We start from the raw sequence: 18,085 nt of genomic DNA, 5'->3' as shown, positions 1-18,085 counted from the left end.
TTACAGGAACGGGAGGAAGTGTCCGACTCACTGGGCCAGAAAGAGCAGTTTCCAGCCATGGCACCGAGTCCAAGTCACTTCTTTCCAAGCTGACAGAGGAGGTTTAACCCGGGCAGTTCCTCTTTTTCCAGAGGGGAATGCGGATAATGAATCACCCAGGGAAAAGGGAGCCTCAGCTCCTGTGAGTCAGAAGGGGAGAGCCTGGAGTGTGTGATGGGCAAAGAGGAACACACAAGGAACACAACATCCCTCACCACCAGGTACAGGAGTTTAGGGCTGGAAATAGGTGAAGTTTTCTCTACAGGATGATTTGCAAGGGCAGATCTAGAAACAGTTGTTTCTGAAATATGCACCGAATAACTGAAAACTCAGAGAGGAGGCAATTTGCATAATAAAAACGTTTTTAATTAGAATAATGGGTTGAAGCTGAGGCGGGGAAAATGTATCCTGAAAAGATGCTGGGGCACATATGATACATGTCTACCCAAAGGATTCCCTTTGGAATCACTGGAAGTTTCCAACACCAGCTCATGGATGTAGATTGATCCAGTGCCCTCCTGGCTGCAGCAACGAGGGACCTGCAGGTTTTAGAGGACCCAAAGCATCTGAGGGTTTCTTTCAACTGGCAGCTGTTCACCTTCAATTCTGCTTCATTTATTTGCCAGAAAGATCTTGACATAAAGTGGAAAGAGCCTGCGGGGGCTTAAGTTTGTTATAGCTCCTGAGCATTTCATATGCTGCTGCAGCTGATACAAAATTTAGCTCTCAGTTCAAGGCCTGATAGTGGGTGAATTTTTGTCCCCCTCATGTTTTTTTTACAGGTCTAAACAGATCTTTGGAGGTGGAATGGAAATGAACCATTCCCCAGATTTAGATGGATGAGACAGATAAAAAATATCTCCATTCTAAAAAGAGAGGTTTGATGTTTTTTAAAAATCAAATGACTGAACCATTAGTTCAACCTGAATTTCTTATAACATGAAAGTTCCTCCCCAGTTTTGGTGTTCACCCTCCAAAAAACACTTGAGTCAAGCAGTGGCAGCACAAACTTCAGCAAAAAATAAAAATGCAGCATTTAGGTGGGGCCACGCTTTCCTCACTGTGTATTCCTTGAGGCATTTTCCTGTTGCCACATTCCCCAGCGCTGCTCAGCGTCACCAGAAACTCTGGGCTGCAGCTGAAGATGCCCAAACTCAGCCAGAAACAGCTGCAGAACAACCCTGACCTGGTTGGGAGAGTGAGGCTCAGCAGCCAGGAGAGGCCTGTGCTTCGGGGGACCTCGCTGAGCTGGGATGTGGCACAGGGGAGGCTTGGCTCTCTCAGCCAAGAGCCGGTTGTAGGAAAAGCTGCCTCTCTCCTGCCCTTAAAACTGCTTTTATTTTTTCCTCCAAATGTTTCATGGCCTTGTGAGCCTCCCCCTGGCCGTGCCCAGGCTGTGACCCACAGCACCAGCAGCAGGACAGGGACAAGAGGAGCAGCCACCACCCTGCACATCTGTACAAAAAGGGCTGGCAAAGGATTCTGTAGGTTTGGGATGTTAGTTTATGCCTCAGGAGTGGCAGGGGACACTAAGAACAGCATAAATACAGGAAAAAACACTGGAAAAAAGTAACAAACCCATTCTTCCCATTGCTTCTCATTGTCTCAGCTTAGGCAGCCCTGACACTTTGCCAAGAGAAGGGATAACTGTGTCCTGGAGTCAAATATTGATGCACTTCCATAAAGTGGATTTTTACTGCACTTATTTCAACTGAATCATTACTGAGCCCATCCCTGAATAGGGAATTGGCCACAGCTTTGGGAATTAGGGAGCTGCCAGTGGAAGTGAGCACACTGGCAGGTGGGGAGAGGGTATAATAAGGGAGGAAGGGAGGCAGCTGTAGGTTTTTGGGTTGGGTGGAGTGGGTAGAAGCTGAGATATAAGGTCAGGCTTTTCTCTGCTCCTCTGTTCACTCAATGTGAGCCCTGGCTATGATTCAGTGGGGCACTGCTAAAATGCAGAATAGAAATGTTCTTTTTCCCTTCTGTAGAAAGAAACAAAGCAAGCAGCAGGGACAGGCTGAGGAATGTCATGAGGGGAGCTGCTCACTGTGCTGAGCAGGACTCTCAGGGCAGCAGCTGGAATTGGGTCCAGGAAGTGTTGTTTGGAAGAATAGGAAATAATTATGATAACGATTTTTTTTGCCCAAGCAAAAGGAATGAACTGTGCAGTGCCGTGGCTGCAGGGAATATATTTGTGATGGAGGCTCCAGCAACCCTTCTCCACCCACCCCCTCGTGCATGGGACTGCTCTTTCCTGGCAGGGATCCTTGGGAAGCAGATCTCCAGGCATGGGTGCTGTGTACCAATGCATTACAGCATTGCTAAAGAGGCTGACTGGTCCCTGCAGCCCAGACTGCACCAACTGGTAAGTGATATCCCAGGGTTTTCCTGGAATGACTTCCCATGAGGCTGTCTCCTGGTAGGTAAGAGTCACACACTTGCAAGCAAATTCATTTTCCTGTTGTTCAGCTGTGTAAAGCAGCCTCTTATCTCGCCATTTATGAGCATAATGTATAAATATTTGCAAGTGCCACTCAGTTGTCTGGAGAGGTGTGAAAAGCTCTTTGTGTAGCAGCACACAGAGGTGAGCCCAGGACAAGTTTAACTCTGAGGGGAAGAGTGAGGAGAGCACAGTGAAAAATCATGGCAGACTCCTGTGAATCAATTAAACACTATGCTCAGGGGAAGTGGGCTGCTACTGGTATGCTCAGTGTTTTAATTCTCATATTTTGGATTATTTTTAAGGAGCTTGGCAAATGGAATGATGACAATCAGTAATTTACAATTATTCTTGATGTAATTTACAATTATTCTTGACCCAAGGTCAAAAATGTATTTAGATAGTGGCTTTTCCCCTTAGTGACTCTGTTGGGGTAGTGAAAATCACAGAATTAAATATAAAAATCTGAGTAACTTCTAATGTGAGACACCTGGGATGGTGTCCTGTATTAGCAGAAGAGCAAATGCAGCTGATGTGAGATGGAAGCGCTCCAAATGTTTGTTCCCTCCCATCCGGGGTTTCCTTCATCTTGTTCATTTTGGTTTCTACTGAGTCTAACACTTCCTAGGAAAACAGAATAATGCCACATAGGGCTTCTGCTGCTTATTTGTGCTGCACAGACTGTCCGAAGCTGAAATTTTCATGTAATTTTTAATAGGAGATGCATGTTATTGATGTTCTTGACCCTTCTGGTATCTCTTCAGTAGCTGAAGCAGCTGGTGACTGCTGTAAAACCCTACAGAATTGTCATGTCAGAGCCTCTTGCAAAACCCTCCATGGCTCCTGAAAAATGCTGCCCTTGACAGAAAACATCAGGGCGGAGCAGGGAACAAAAAGGCTGAGCAGGTTAATGATTAAAACTGGAAGAAAATGTTTGCACAGATGTGACTGACTGCAGCTCTGCCTCTCATTTCCTGGCTCTCAAGTCTGTCCTCACAAGCAGCCCAAAGTTGTGTTTTCAGGGAGATCAGCCAGAAACAGGCAGGGCTCCTGCTCCCTAAATCTGAGAGCTGCAGAGGAAAGGCCACTCTGGGGTTCAGGGGGTCAAGGCTGCCCTGGCAGAGCAAGGAGCAGGAGGGAGTGGAGCTGCTGAGTGTGAGCTGTTCACACCTCCTGCAGTCCCTGCACCTTTCCCTGGGCAGGTTGGGAGCAGGGCTCTGCCTCTCTTGCTGCAGCTTGGCCCAGTTTTCCCTCTCTGGGTAACTGCCACAGCATTATAAATAGACCCTGCTGCTGGGTCCTGTGTTCTGCTAAACCACACAGGTCTGGGTGCTTGCAGATAGAGCTGCTTTCCAAGTTCAAAGTCCTGCTTGCTGCCAAACTAATTTTCTCTCCTTAGCAAAAGGATTCATGTTACTGTGGTTTATCAGAGGTAAAGCAAGAGTCCTCAAATGCTCCTTCACCCAGATTTTGTGTGGCTTTGCCTATTTCCATCCTCAGAGTGACTTCAATTAAACAGTTTCTCACAGTTTGTGTTGAGAACCAAGCTGCTGCTCTCCCAGGCAGAGGGGGATGGCAGGATCCAGTCCTTATTCCAGGTTCTTCCACCAGCAGCTAAAAGACCATCAAAGCAGCTGTCTCTAGGTTGTCACAGTTTAGCTCAGGCTTTTGGCAAGATGTGAACACCATTTCCTGGCACAGGGATTGGAGTAGAGCAGGGATTTGTGTAGGCAGAACTGGCTGTGGGCTCAGCACCTCCAACCCTTTAAAGGGATCCCCAGTGCCAAATCCAACCAGCCCAGGCACAGCCCCTTTCCCCACGCAGCTCCTGGGGAGCTGATTCATTACCAGGAACTGTGCCGTGCTCCTGGCATTTCACACGAGGTCTGAGGCAAATGTAATACCCAGCAGACCTGTTTCTAAAGATACTTTATGAGCAGGAGGAGCTTACCTTAAGTTTGTAGATGTATTTTAATGCCACAGTCTTTGGATTAATATGTCTATGTTGTAGTATCCAAATATATTTTGGTTTTACTTCTAAATTTTGATCTACCTCCTACCTAAAAACACCACCCAAACTTGGCTTTTTTTTGCCCTTGTCTACAGCTGAAAAAAGATTCCTGTTTTGCTGCCTTCACAGCTCCTCTTAAACTCCCATCTAATAATTAAGTCAAGACTAGAAGCTGTAAATATACCTTGCAGGTCTGACTGCAGAGATATACGAGTTTTTCACATCCTATTTCTGGTGATAATGCAAAGACTGTAAAAAGAGCAGAGCAACTTTTGGTCACTCTTCTGGTATGTCCCAGACCAGGATTCTGCATTCACCATTGCTCAACAGCTCCAAAGTAGAAAAGCTGAGAAAAGCCATTGCCTGTCATAGGGACGTGAAACACAACTGGTTGAGTTCCCACAGCCCCTGTGGGGATATATTCATTAAAAACTTTTACAGGTAGGGAAGAATTTAAACACACCGACCACATTTTCCCTGACAGCACTGTAAAAGTGTAAAATTTTTCTAACGTAGTTGGTAAATTTTTGAAGTACCAGAAAAAGTTTTTGCTTGCTGGAGCACTTAGGGTAATTTCCTTGGTTTTGCTTTCTGCCTTCTGAGTAGGTCCTTGGCATGTAATAAACAGAGTGTGGCAAAAAGGTGTCATTTACAACCCAAATGCAGGTGCATCGCCATTTTCCTTTGCAACCAGCGTGTAAACTCCAGAGCAGCGATGGCCTGAGATCTTCCACCGCTGCCATGAAGTCACCTGCGAGCAACTCAGCTTTAGTAACACCCCAGTGTGTAATTACTGCCTGTGTGTCATCCCACTTTGGCAGCTCTGAAGTCAAGAGTTGTTGCCTGGCCAGTTTCTCCCTGCTCCCTAATTTCAGATGGAGCAAACCCCGTCCGGCCGCGCTTCCTCGGCGCTTCCCTGGCTCTGCTCCCCAGCTGAGCACACCGGATGCCTGGAGCAGGGTGGGTTTGTGTTTTTAGGATAGTCTGGAGCCTGGATGTGGTTCTGCTCCTTTGGCAGATGAGTTTTGGATGTTGTCAGCGGGGCCTCGCTTTGATTTGCGCCGCCCGGATCCGTCTGCGCCGACATGGAGGTGTTGTGAGCAGGGTGAGTGCTCCGGGGCTGTTTGGGGTGTGATGCTTCTGGAGAGAGGGAAATCTTCCAGAGACAGAGGTGAAACCCATCCTTCACACACAGAATGTGTTTCTGTTGTGCTTCTTTCTGTTTTTCTGGCCTGGAAATGGCTTTCCTGAGCTGGGCCACGCTCTTTCCTTGGGCATTCAGGAGTGAAGAAGGACAGGCCTCATTTAATTTGTGTTTGTCAGCCTTGGAACACTGTTGCACTTCCTAATTCCTGTGCTAAGGGGATCCAAAATATCGTACAAGAAAAACTTTAATACATTCATCATCTTCCACCAAAACTTTCAGCTACTGTAGTGGCCACTGAAAGCCAAATTTAAGTTATAGAATAAGTTATTTCAACTCAGAAAAACTCTTTATTTAATTCAGAAATAGATAAATAATCCCAAATAATTTTTCCTCAGGGAAAAATATTGCTTTTCAGAGGTTTTTGGTTTTTTTTTTTAAATTTCTGTTAGGAGAAACCTTCATAGGAAAGTAAAAATTTCTCACCAAGAAGAGCATTTTTGGTAGCACCTGAAGTCTATGAATACCCCTCAAAAGTTTAAAAATCTTACAGGATGATGAAGCTCTTCCTACCAAATGTAACTTTCTGCTGATATGACTCATAAATAATGCAGAAAAGTCAGAATGAAGTCTTATCAGCTTTCCCCTTGGGGAGGGGATTTATTTTTTATGGGCCAGCAAGAATTAGGTCGTAGGTGCTGCCAAGTGTCATGGTCTGTTCTGAGAATGAAACAGCTCTTGGAAATCACTGCCCCTCCTCTGCCCCCAGGGAAGGGGAGACCTTTGTGCCACAACACCACAGCTGAGTGCTTCTTCTGATTTGTAGGATTCTTTCTTTACCCACATCCTATAAACTGCTGCTGAGATATAAAGATACAGATAGGTGTGATTTTTCTTGTTCTCAGATAAGCAGAACGTGAGTCTGTGATAATGTGTAGGAATAGCAGAACCCCATTCACCAGCACAGATAAATTCCCTTTTCTGACCCCCAGCACACTGGAGGTCAGATACCAACTCCTCAGATCCCTTTCTAAGTAATTCTTAATTCTATAAATCAATGCAGGGTTTTTGTCTTGCTGGCCACTTCAAATAAGCCACTTCTCTGGTGGCCTGCAAGTGACAATTAAGGAGATAATGGGAGTAGAAAATAGTTACAACCAAAGACAACACTGTGTATCAGGTTAGGTAAGCTACCCTGCTCAGACCTGACACTTCAGGCTGCTGCATTATTTTTCTCTGTCTGTCAGAGATTGCAGAAAATGATAGTGCACTGGAAGCTGCTGATGAAAGCCCAGCTTAGTTTTCATGTCAGCACACAATTAATTGTGATTAAAAATGAAGCAGACGCTACCTCAGCACTGTAACAAGGTACTTCTGTTGTGGTGCCTGCAGTTATTTCCTTGGGCAGGCTGAGAGCTCATTTTAAATAGATTTTTGGCTGGGATACAGTCACATCTCTGTGCTTTTGAAAGTGTACTCCCTCTGTGCTTAAGGAAATCTGTCCTCTTTTTCCTTCCCAAATTGCTTCTTTCCATCACTGATGGTTCAGGAGTCCTTCATCATCCAAAACAACTTCAGTGCTGTGTTTGATTATTTCCCACCTCTCCTCAGGGGTTCAGCCTGTTCTCGAGTCGCTGCTAAAATCTCTGTGGTGAAAACCGACTGCAAATGGCTACTTTGAGCTGCTGCCCTTGCAGGAAGGTGCTGCCATCTCTGAGCAGCTCCGGCATCACTCACAAGCAAGAGGAATTCAAAAATTTAACCTTGATCTCTATTCCTCCAGCTCTTCATTCTGTTCTCCCACCCCTCTGACTTCACGCCCAGCTGTGCCCTTCTCAACTTGGCAACTACTTTTGTTGCCTCTTGGTATTTTTAATCTGTTCCCAACTATTCTCTTCCTTTAAAGTCACTTATTTTGTGAGGCTATTTAATGTCCATCACCACCATGGTCCCGTTTTATTTGATTTATAGCAAGTATCCCTTTTGCCTCTTCCTCCGGTTGGGAGCTGTCTTTGCCCACACACTGCTTTGTATTCTTTAAGTACTTGGTAAGAAGTAAATAGCAGAATTATTTATGAACTAAGCAAGACAAGTCATTCGTTTTAGCTGTGTTTTAGACTAAATGTTTATCAGTGTATTCACTGACACAACATGTGTCTGGGGACTACGTGAGTGGCATTTCCAGAGCCACAGACAAACCAAACCCTCTCTTTCCCACCTCCACTGTGTCATCTCCAAGTTCAGCTCTTCTCTGCATTTACTAAAAGCTGGGGTGTACTCTGTATGCAAGTAAAAATATTTTTCCCTTTATAAATTATTTCTCTGAAAGCTGTGATATGAATTCTTAGGGAATTCATCCAAGCTAGGAATGTTTCCTAGTGTGAACACACCTGCCAACGGTGGGAAACACAGTAAGAATTTATTTTCATGCCTGTTTCTTCAGCCAGCCTTTGCAAGGTAAGGAGTCCTTTCCAATGTTTCAAGTTCACATTCCACGGAGTGCCAAGAGATTGCAGCTGCACTTGGGAGTGTTTGGACCCTGTAAATTCTCAGTTCTCTGTACTTGGGATTGAAAATTGCCATAATTAAACATTTGTTGTTTATGCATTAATAGACTTTCACTCAAGTACCAGTGTATTTGATATTCTTGGCTCCTCTCTTGTACCAGGTGTCATGTCTTCTCAAACAGTCTGAACAATCTGCTTTCTGTATCTTGATACTCCCATAATGAAGGAATCCTGGTGCTAAGGCACACTGACAGCGCTGTGACAGGAGCAGAGAGTTTGTGTGTGTACATTTGTCACATTAAGGAAAGTGGAGTAGGAGGGGGAAAAATGTGTAGCTGATTTTGTTCAAACTTTGCAGGCAAATTATTTTTACCATTTGTCCTTGGGTGTGGAGGCCACTCCCCTGATTTCCTTGGGAATGGATCCCTGACCTCATAAATCTTCCTGGGTTTGCCTGCAGTGAATTTTAATGTGTCCTGAATTCACCTTCTCGCTTTCAAATTATCCTGGGTGATTTAAAATGATGCCCTTGAGTATTAGACTGAGAAACAGGGAGATAGTTATTCACGATTCCTTACAGAATTTGTGCTGTGGGTGTTTCCTAGGCAGGTAACATACATGAGAATCCTTTTGTGTCATGGGCTGGGGGTCATTTCCATCCAGCAGAATCATGGTTTTTTTTTCTTTTTCCTGAGGAAACGCTGGGAAATCACCAGGACACAAATCCTGGCTGTTGTCCATGTGATAATTTAGCTGAGCTCACCTTGGGCATCATTTTCAGTCTGCTGCTTCTGCTGTTCCAATGCAGTGAGAACTTTCAGGGATTTTTCTTTGTCCTTTTCACATCTGGAACCTTCCTTTATCCGTTTTCTGTTGCACAGATCTTCCTGGAATTTACCACTTTTCTGAAATTACCTTGGTCAAGAGCAGACTGATCAGATGAAGTGTAAAGATGCCCAACTTTAGGGCTACTTATAAAAATCGTTGTGCTCTTTCTGTTTCTCTGAATAACGTACACTGTCACTGGGACTGACAGGCTCCCTTCAGTTTCACTTAGGCACAGGCTTGAATTTACAGTTCTCCTGGTACCACTTTTAATGGCACTTGTCATAGACTGAAACTTAATGAGTCGTGTGTACAACCCTCCAGGTCTGACATGAAACGGTGGGGTTGTGTGCTCAGCAGCTGAAAAAATGAGAGGCTTTGGGGAAAAAAGAATCAATATTTGTGTGCTTACACGTGAAGAGACTGTAAACAGGTAATCTGGTCACCACACTTCCTTCAAAGGAACGGGGAGTCAAGTAACTGATGTCTCTCTACTGCAGAAACATGATTAAAGATAACAACGAAATCGTTCCACTAATGGGCAAGAAAACAAACCCGCCCGGAATTCCCCCTGCAAACCAGCAAGAGAAAAAGGTGACTGAAGGCACTCCCACCAAGAAAAGGTAGGACTCCAGCTCTGTCTAAACCACCAAAACTCCCTGCTTTATCTCCTTTGGGAGATCTTCGCGCTGAAATTCCACCAAACATCTTTGTTCTGTACAACCTCACAAGAATCCGATCTAATGATGGGTAATGTTTGGTATAAAGTGATTTTTTTTTAGGAGATCACATGGAAGAACACACCAGGTTTTATGTACGAGATGCTGGCCTGAGAAAAAGGGAACATTTCAAACTTAGCCTCACATGGAAATGTGTCAGATCATGGAGAGGCAGAGGGCTGGGAGAGCAGGAGGTTTGAAAAATCCTGTCACAAACAGAAACCTAAATTCACTCTATTTTTCATTAGTCTGATTAATGAGACTCTTTTGCTGTTTTATAAAATATTCACTTTCATTCATAATTGATATTAGAGAATTAATAAAGGGATTGAGGGATTGTATTTAATATGATTGGGGAAATATAAGTAATATAAATGTAATTCCTGCCCGGTACTCTGAAGTCAACTAAGTTACTGTAGAGCAAGGATGAATTTTCATTCATAAACTTTTCATTCTGGATAATTACTGGTTATTATGGCAATTTCTGAAACTCCGAAGGCCTGGCCAATTGTGTCTGTTCTGACATTTATAATTCTCAATAATCAGAGGAATCACTTTCCACAGGAATGGTGCCATTAGTTATATGAGATCCACTGCCTGGGTGGTCCAATTTGTCTTTTTGTCATTAAATTCAAGAAGAGGAGCTCTTTGGTGGCATATGGGGGGAGACGAGGTGTCTGAACAGCTCGTGATACACCCGGCACTTCAAAGAGGGCCAATTCCGCGGCAGATTGTGGAGTTATGGGAATATTGCCAAAGCCAAGCCCTCAATTACTTAACTCCTATCTCACATTCATTGTGGCCTCAGGAACAGTAACCTTGGGGTTTTTCCCACCTCTCAGCCCAGAGCTCCGGGTGTGGCTGGCAGCATTCCTGTAGCGCACAGCACCGACATCACGTGCGTGTTAATGCCGGCCTCGAACACATTCCATTAATTACATGTTCCAAAGCCTCTTCAGCCTGTTCCTTCGAAACTCTGCCTCCGCTGCCCCACCAGCGCTCCCAGGCTGGCACTTCTCACTCTCGGCGTGCATTGGCAATGTTCACTTTTCTTGAAAGACAGCGGCGTTGATTCCCTGCTGGAAGCTCCTGGAATCTGGGCGGGCAAAGTCTGTAATTAAGCACAGGAAATCGGAGGGGCAGGAGGGGAGGAGGCTGTCAGAGCTGCTGATGGCCGTGGGCAGAGCACCCGGCCACGTCAGCGCAGGGCTATTTGATGGCACCCTGCTTTGCACGGTGGCTTTTGGGGTGTTTTTATCCCTCCCGTGACACCCCCAGATAACCCCCAAGCCAGGAGAGGTGAGCTCTGTCAGCCCCCAAAGCAGGGTTCCCTTCCCAGCTGCTGTACAGCTGTTGGACGTCAGAATTAACACCTGGATCATCGAGCCGTTGGAAAATGAGATGAATTAGACACTGCTTTTTTTAGCAAATATCAGCAGGTTATTCAGTAGAGTCCTAATAATACACTGCATTTTACTATCAATGCAGGTACTTCACTTCAACGAGATTTTTTGGGAGAAGATGCAATTAGGAAAAAAAAGAATGCCCTACAGACAAACCCATAAATATTAGGTGAATTGGAAAGGTTTTCCAGGTGGCTGCTGCAACATTTTAGAAATGTAAGGCAGTTTCTGAACAGCCCCTGTGGGAGCTGCTGCATCCACCACTAAAACTCCTCAGCCTGTGGTGAGATGTATCAATGTTTTACTGAGATCCAGTAAAACCAAGCCATTTGTTTTTGCCTCTCAACTCTGCAGGCTTTTAAAAGGTGAAATCTTCCTTTTCGTATTGCTTTTTCTGCGCTGTTCTAAATTTTATTTCTTTTCACTATGAATATTTATATAATTATTTATAGGGAGAACAGTTAAATGTCATGCAGGCAAGAGGACACATTGAGCCCTGGCTGATGGAAATGCCTGATGTCACTGAACGTGTGACCTTTCAAACTTTCTGATTTAATCACTATCTATAAAGCTGCTAATGGCTTTGAAATGATCCATCCTGATGGCTCCTGGCTGGAAGAGCAGGGACTGGGATTAAAAACCCACATTTCTGTGTGGCTGGGCAGTGACAGGAGCTGGGTGCAAGGCTGGTTCAGAGATTGCTGCTCACACATGTCAGGATCTGATGCCATGTGTTCTAAAAATACCTCGGGAATTTTGCCCATCTGCCAGCCTGGAAGAGCTGGGCACAGGCTGGAGGTTGGGATCCCCTCAGGGGAAGCAGATAAGCTCTGCTCCAGCTCAGGTTTGATGCCAGGAGAGATAGATTGTCAAGCTTGCCCTTGGTAGTTCTTTTCTTGGTTTATAGCTGGGCTTGCCTTTTATCACTGATATTTTTTTTAATGCACTGTCTTCAACAGTTCCCACTTTTTCCTGGAGATTGATGGTTTTGAAAGCAATGCCAGTCCCAATAACACCTCTCCCCCCGTGTTTTCCAAACCTATGGATTCAAATATCCGCCCGTGGTAAGTTACAGATGCACAAACGATGGTCCTGCTGCAAATATATCTACTTTCTTCCCAGAAGTTTCCCCTTAATGCTCCTTGGGCCTCAGTGCCAGGACTTTTTGTAGCTTTTGGTCACTTCAAAGACAGAAGTTCACTGGAGTTTTAACTTTGGTTTTATCTACTGCTGTCGTTTCAATGGAATAAATCAGGCCTCAGGTCTGAATAAATTTAAGATGTGTTTTTTTGTTTTTTGGTTTTTTTTTTTTTTTTAATCTTAACCTCTTTTTTATGATGCATTAGAACAAACTCCATGCTCTCATTTGGGTGTTTTCTGCTGTGTGAAGACCACAGCCTAATTTAGCAAGCTCTGTTCCCAGCTGGCTGCTGACGTCTTCCGTCTATTGTTCATTAACAATTAACCGTGGAAATGCTGAATCTGAAATATTTAAAGAAGCCATTTATGCTGAATGAATAGAGAAAAATTATGACTGGGAAGAATACATTTAAAAGAAATGTGTGGGGTGCTAACAGCCAATAATTATGAGTAAGGGAAATATGTCACAAATCTGGCAAGGGTCCAGAATGGCCGAAGGTTTTTGTGTCTGAGGATGTCTGGTCAGCTTCTAGGAATTGGCTGACAGGCTGATTTTTGGTTTCAGAGGAGAGGTGTCCAAATTTCCCCCTCTCATTCAGGAAGTGACCTGCAATGTGCTTTGTCACCACATTACTCAGCTTTCTGCAGAGAAGAGACAGATGGGATAAGAATGGACTTGGAATTCCCAGCTTTATTTCAAAGGGAAGGGAATACCTGCAGAGCAGCGTTGTCCAGGCATCTGTTTGGCCAATAATTAATAGCTCAGATTCCCTGAATTATTAACCTGAGGTAGTTGATTCAATCTGAACCTTAGAAAAAATGAAAACACAAGTAAGAAACTCATTTATCCTAATTTTTCTAAGTCAGATCCGCTTTTTAGGACTGTGGGGAAATTTTGTACAGCAATTACAAAATATCGATGCCATTGAAAATCCTTTAAATATCTTTTTAGGGCCCAGTCCTCGATTTCTTTCATTCAAGTCAGCCACAAAACACTCCTGGATTTCCTACAGTGTTGTGTAGTAAATCTTCAGGTGAATCTTTCATTGTGGGCTTGCAACCCACCCACTGCTACTGATTTAGCACTTGTTTTGTGCCAGATGACAAATTAAGCCTGTGGAAAGGAAGAATGTAAGATTCAAGCATTCAGGGTGCTGCATAAAAACCAGTGATTAAAAATGAAAAAGAAAAAGGTTCCCACGGTTTCAGGATCTGTAGTGAAATAATATAATAAAACACAAAGCAGATTACTTTCCTAATGTGGACTTTTAAAAAATGGAATAAAATCCTGGGAGTCTCTTCATTTTTATCACTCTCTTTAAAATCCACATGGGAGATAAAGTGATAGAATTAAAAGGCCAATGTCAAATTGGAGTAATTTAAGCTCTAGTGTAGATCACTTGTCCTACCATTGACTGTTTCTTCATGGAACTTGCCAAAATACCTGCTCATATCCTGGCACAATTGCTTTTCTTTCTGTGCAGTGCATCTGGAAATGGGGAGGACATGGATTCCCCACAGTCTCTACAGGATGATGCCACTGAATACAGCCCTAACGTCGACAGCTGTGGGTGAGTGGAGACACAAATATTTCTCAGCACATTTTCAACTGATTAAATCTGTGCTAGGGTAGGTATTGCTTATTTTTCCTGCCGTGTTTTAGGGAAAAAAGGTCATGTGCGTGCATGCCTTTCTGATCCTTCAATAATTAAATGTTGAATGAACTCCGGTCTCCCAATTTTCGTATTTAGTGTGAGGTTTCTTTATATATAATGGGTGTTTCTTAGATGGCAACGCAGGACCTACACACCACAGTCAGGCATGGAGTATTTCTGCTTGGGGGAAATATGAAATCATTCTTTTTCCAGAATAAAGGGTGATCAGAAAGTGATGTAAGGTGTGAGGTTAAGGACTCCCTTCTGCTGAGAGAGCAGCACCAGATAACCTCAGCACTGCAGTCAGTTGTGGCAAAGTGTTTCTTAGCCTTTATTCCAGAAGAATAACCCTGAATAATCTGAAAAAAACACAAAATGCTTGAAAAATGTGCTGCTTATAATAAAGCACTCTCTCAACAGCCCACTCATCTGCAAATAAGCAATGTGCAATGTGAGAAATATTCTGAGCTATCCATGGAAACGGGGCACGATTGTGTGGTCTGGGGTGAATAACTGTATTTAGTTTCGTTCTTCTTAAAAATAAAATAAACCAGGATAAATTGCACCAGCAAGTTCATGATGATTTCTCCCAATTTAGTGCTAACACATCCCAAGGCCCTGAGCTGAGGAGTGCAAGGAAGAAGCTGAAGAGGAACCTGTTCCGAGCAGTGTCCGAGGGGAACGTGGAGGAGCTGCAGCGGCTGCTGGCCGAGCTGAAGGAGCGATCGAGCGCCTGCACCAACCCGCCCGTGCCAGGTGAGCTCTGCAGGCACCTGGGCGAGGGCTGCTGCTGCCTCAGGGAAATAGCTTTATTGCCTAAACCTGGGAAATATCTTTATTTCCTTGTGAATTTGGGAGGTATGGCACCGGGATGGCCGACCCAAGGCTGCCTTGGTGCTCAAGAACAAGGTGAACAGGGTGGAGTAACGGTTTGGCAAATAGTTTGTGTTCATCTCTGTCCCTCAGGTTTCACCCCTAGTGAATGGAAGTTTAATAAGTAACAATGATCTAATCTGAAAATTCACTCTTGTAGATTACCTGATGAAAAAGTTCACGGCTTCAGACACTGGCAAAACTTGTCTGATGAAAGCTCTGCTGAACATCAACCAGAACACAAACGAGATAGTGAACATGCTCCTGTCCTTTGCAGAGGAAAATGGCATTTTGGAGAGATTTATCAATGCAGCGTACACAGAAGAGGCATATAAAGGTATTGCCATCTGATAGCAGTTTCCAGGTGTATGGTTAAACATAACCTCCATAAAATAATGATGGTTTAAATCCCTTGAACCAAATTTTATTCGTTATCACTGGTGCCATCCTTTGTGAAACATCATTAGTGTTCCAGAGTGTGACTGAGAGACTCAGCCCTAAATTCCTGTGTCTGCTTTTTCAGGCCAGACAGCTCTAAATATTGCCATTGAGAGGAGACAGTATGAAATCACCCAGATCCTCATAGAAAAAGGTGCTGATGTCAATGCTCATGCCCAGGGCATTTTCTTTAATCCCAAACACAAACATGAAGGCTTTTATTTTGGTAAGTGGAATTGAGATATTTCTGGAAAAGTTAAGAAGGAATACCCCAAACTTCCATAAAACGAGAGCTTAATCCAGCGCAATCAATATAAAAATGTGCTTTCATATTTTAAGATGGTTGACACCATATTTTCTATTCTGATTTGAATGCCTGGAATAAAACATGACCACTTGTTGCATTCTGTGATTCTGTAGGTGAGACTGCACTGGCTTTAGCAGCATGTACCAACCAGCCAGACATAATTGAGCTGTTAATGGACAATGCCAGGACCAATATTTCCTCTCAGGATTCCAGAGGAAACAACATCCTCCATGCATTAGTTACCGTAGCAGAGGACTCCAGAACACAGAACGACTTTGTGATCAGAATGTACGACATGATTCTGCTGAAAAGTAAAGACAGAAATCTGGAAACAACCAAGAATAAGGAGGGTTTGACACCACTGCAATTAGCTGCAAAAACTGGGAAATTAGAGGTGGGTATGATTTCAGTAGCATCTAAGAGAAACCTGTGCTCTGAGACATCTCCTTCCATACTGGTTATGCTGTTTTGTATCAGTATTTGGTGGGCTAATTTTGTTCAAAACACAAACGTTTCCATTGCAGTGTTGTTTTGATGCTTCAAGGTTTCTCTGTAACTCCCTCCCTCTGTACAAACAGCCCAAGCTGTTTAGAACCAGCCTTCTGCTGTACAGAAATTCTGCATTTACCACCAAACAATTTCAGAAAACTCACTTGAACTGCTCTGCTGTACTGATGTAGAATTTGGTTTGCATAAATCAACTGTAGCGTAGAGGATTGGCAATGAGATGATTTAAAAAGTAATTCAGTTCAAGGAAGGCATAAATGAACACATGGAAAATTGTGCTTTCATCCTATAGAAAAACACCTCTGACAGAAAATCTGAAATCATTAAAAACACTGAACTTATTTCTTAGAGGATTTTCACCTCCAACACCCCTCACTGAGTAACACAATTACAAATACATTAAATTACACAACTGTACCAAGTGTTATAGGTAAAAGGTGGGAGTTTGGGCAGGTATATTCATGTACCTTCTCCTTTCCCATGAACAACACAGCTGCTGACAAATGATCTCTTCATGTTTTAGATCCTGAAGTACATCCTGAGCAGGGAGATCAGAGAGAAGCCAAACAGGAGCCTGTCAAGAAAATTCACAGACTGGGCTTATGGTCCTGTTCAGTCTTCTCTGTACGATCTGACAGAGCTGGATACCACTGCTGACAACTCAGTGCTGGAAATCATTGTCTATAATACAAATATTGGTGTAAGTTGCCTATTTTTATATAAAATATGTATTTTTTTTTCCTAGCAGTACCCCCATTTTAGATGTGGCAGCCTGGCAAACAACTGAATTACTTGTGAACAGTAATTTTTAGTTCTCAGCTTTTGTATCAAGGGCAAGATAAATTTTATGCTGCTGCACAATGTCAGCTGTAAGCAAACTTGCATTCAGTCCCTACAACACAGGTTAGTTATTTTGGGAGTGTCTTTTCTTATATTTGAAGCATTAATTTGACTTAGGAACATAAATATGGTCGAGCTAGGCAGACCAAATAAACTTTACTTAACAGGTTTGTATTTTAGGTGTTTAGGAATGTTTGATTTACAAAGTCAGGATTTCACATTTGCTGAATTCAAATCCTGCCACAAAACTTCTTCAGGAAGCAGAACCAGGAGTTCACTGGGGAGTTTTAGCTCAGTCATAATTCACCAGGCTGGGAATGGCAGCTTATCCCAGCAGGAGGAGGAATTGTCCCTTTACTCCATCCAAGGGTGATCTGGCACATCTCTGAGCACAGAGGTGTTTCTAGAGCAGCAAGGATAGCGTGGAATGAAATACACAAAATTCACACCTAAAGTTCAGTTTCCTTACTGGCAGCAAGTTGAAATATTTATATTTTTTCTCCCCTCATCAGAATCGTCACGAAATGCTGACTTTGGAGCCTCTGAACTCACTCCTGAGGATGAAATGGAAGAAGTTTGCACGGCACATGTTTTTCATGTCCTGCTGTTTCTATTTCCTGTACAATGTAACATTAACATTGGTCTCCTACCACAGGCCTAATGAAAATGTAGTGAGTATAGCAGCTGAATCTCAACAAATTTTACTGACTTAAAAGGCAATAGTATTTCCTGAATTATATTTAAAGTGCTAAAACAAGACTGGATATTGAATATCTGGGTATGGAGAGACCACATTCTCCCATCAGTGTGGGAGCATCAGATTTGCAATTGGTGGAAGTGACCTAAAATACAAATACATCCAGAAAATTCTCCCTGGAAGGGAAGAAATTACAAACCCTGAGAGTTACAGGAGTGAGGGTTTCAGTTGCTTTGCCTTTCATCCTTCAGGGATGGAACTGAGATTTTTCTTTCTGGATTTGTCTTGCAGGCTCCTCCTTATCCACTGGCTCTGACCCGAGGAGTTGGGTGGCTGCAGTTGTCAGGACAGGTGATGGTTATGTTAGGAGCAATATTTTTAGCCATAAAAGAGGTAAGATTTCTTTTTAGTAACAAATATACAGCTCATTTGTAAAGAACTTCTCTACATTTATGAATATGCTGCTGCTGATATTGGCAGTACACATGGAGTATCTTTGATTTGTGTAATTTTCAAATCTTTGGCACAAACACTTAT

The 18,085-nt window shown here is 43.4% G+C and overlaps 1 protein-coding gene across 8 annotated transcripts in view; it reads left to right on the top strand.

Annotated features, from left to right (window-relative positions):
- The first annotated feature begins 1,898 nt into the window (after positions 1 to 1,898).
- The window catches only part of TRPV3 (transient receptor potential cation channel subfamily V member 3), a 22,304-nt gene continuing 6,117 nt past the window's right edge, over positions 1,899 to 18,085 (top strand). For 5 of the 8 annotated variants that reach the window (XM_040082499.2, XM_040082496.2, XM_058423006.1 and 2 more), the window contains exons 1-11: positions 1,934 to 2,328; positions 9,470 to 9,592; positions 12,051 to 12,155; positions 13,716 to 13,802; positions 14,485 to 14,642; positions 14,920 to 15,096; positions 15,283 to 15,423; positions 15,618 to 15,898; positions 16,535 to 16,711; positions 17,364 to 17,522; positions 17,840 to 17,941. In XM_040082499.2, the coding sequence (XP_039938433.1) occupies positions 2,009 to 2,328; positions 9,470 to 9,592; positions 12,051 to 12,155; positions 13,716 to 13,802; positions 14,485 to 14,642; positions 14,920 to 15,096; positions 15,283 to 15,423; positions 15,618 to 15,898; positions 16,535 to 16,711; positions 17,364 to 17,522; positions 17,840 to 17,941 (1,830 nt within the window). In that variant the 5' untranslated portion in view covers positions 1,934 to 2,008. The other 3 variants (XM_058423004.1, XM_040082498.2, XM_040082497.2) reach the window with 3 other exon arrangements.

Source organism: Hirundo rustica, chromosome 19, assembly GCF_015227805.2.
Source record: "Hirundo rustica isolate bHirRus1 chromosome 19, bHirRus1.pri.v3, whole genome shotgun sequence".
Taxonomy (NCBI): Eukaryota; Metazoa; Chordata; class Aves; order Passeriformes; family Hirundinidae; genus Hirundo; species Hirundo rustica.
Note: the sequence above shows the minus strand (reverse complement) of the source record. Positions and strands in the feature narration are given on the sequence as shown.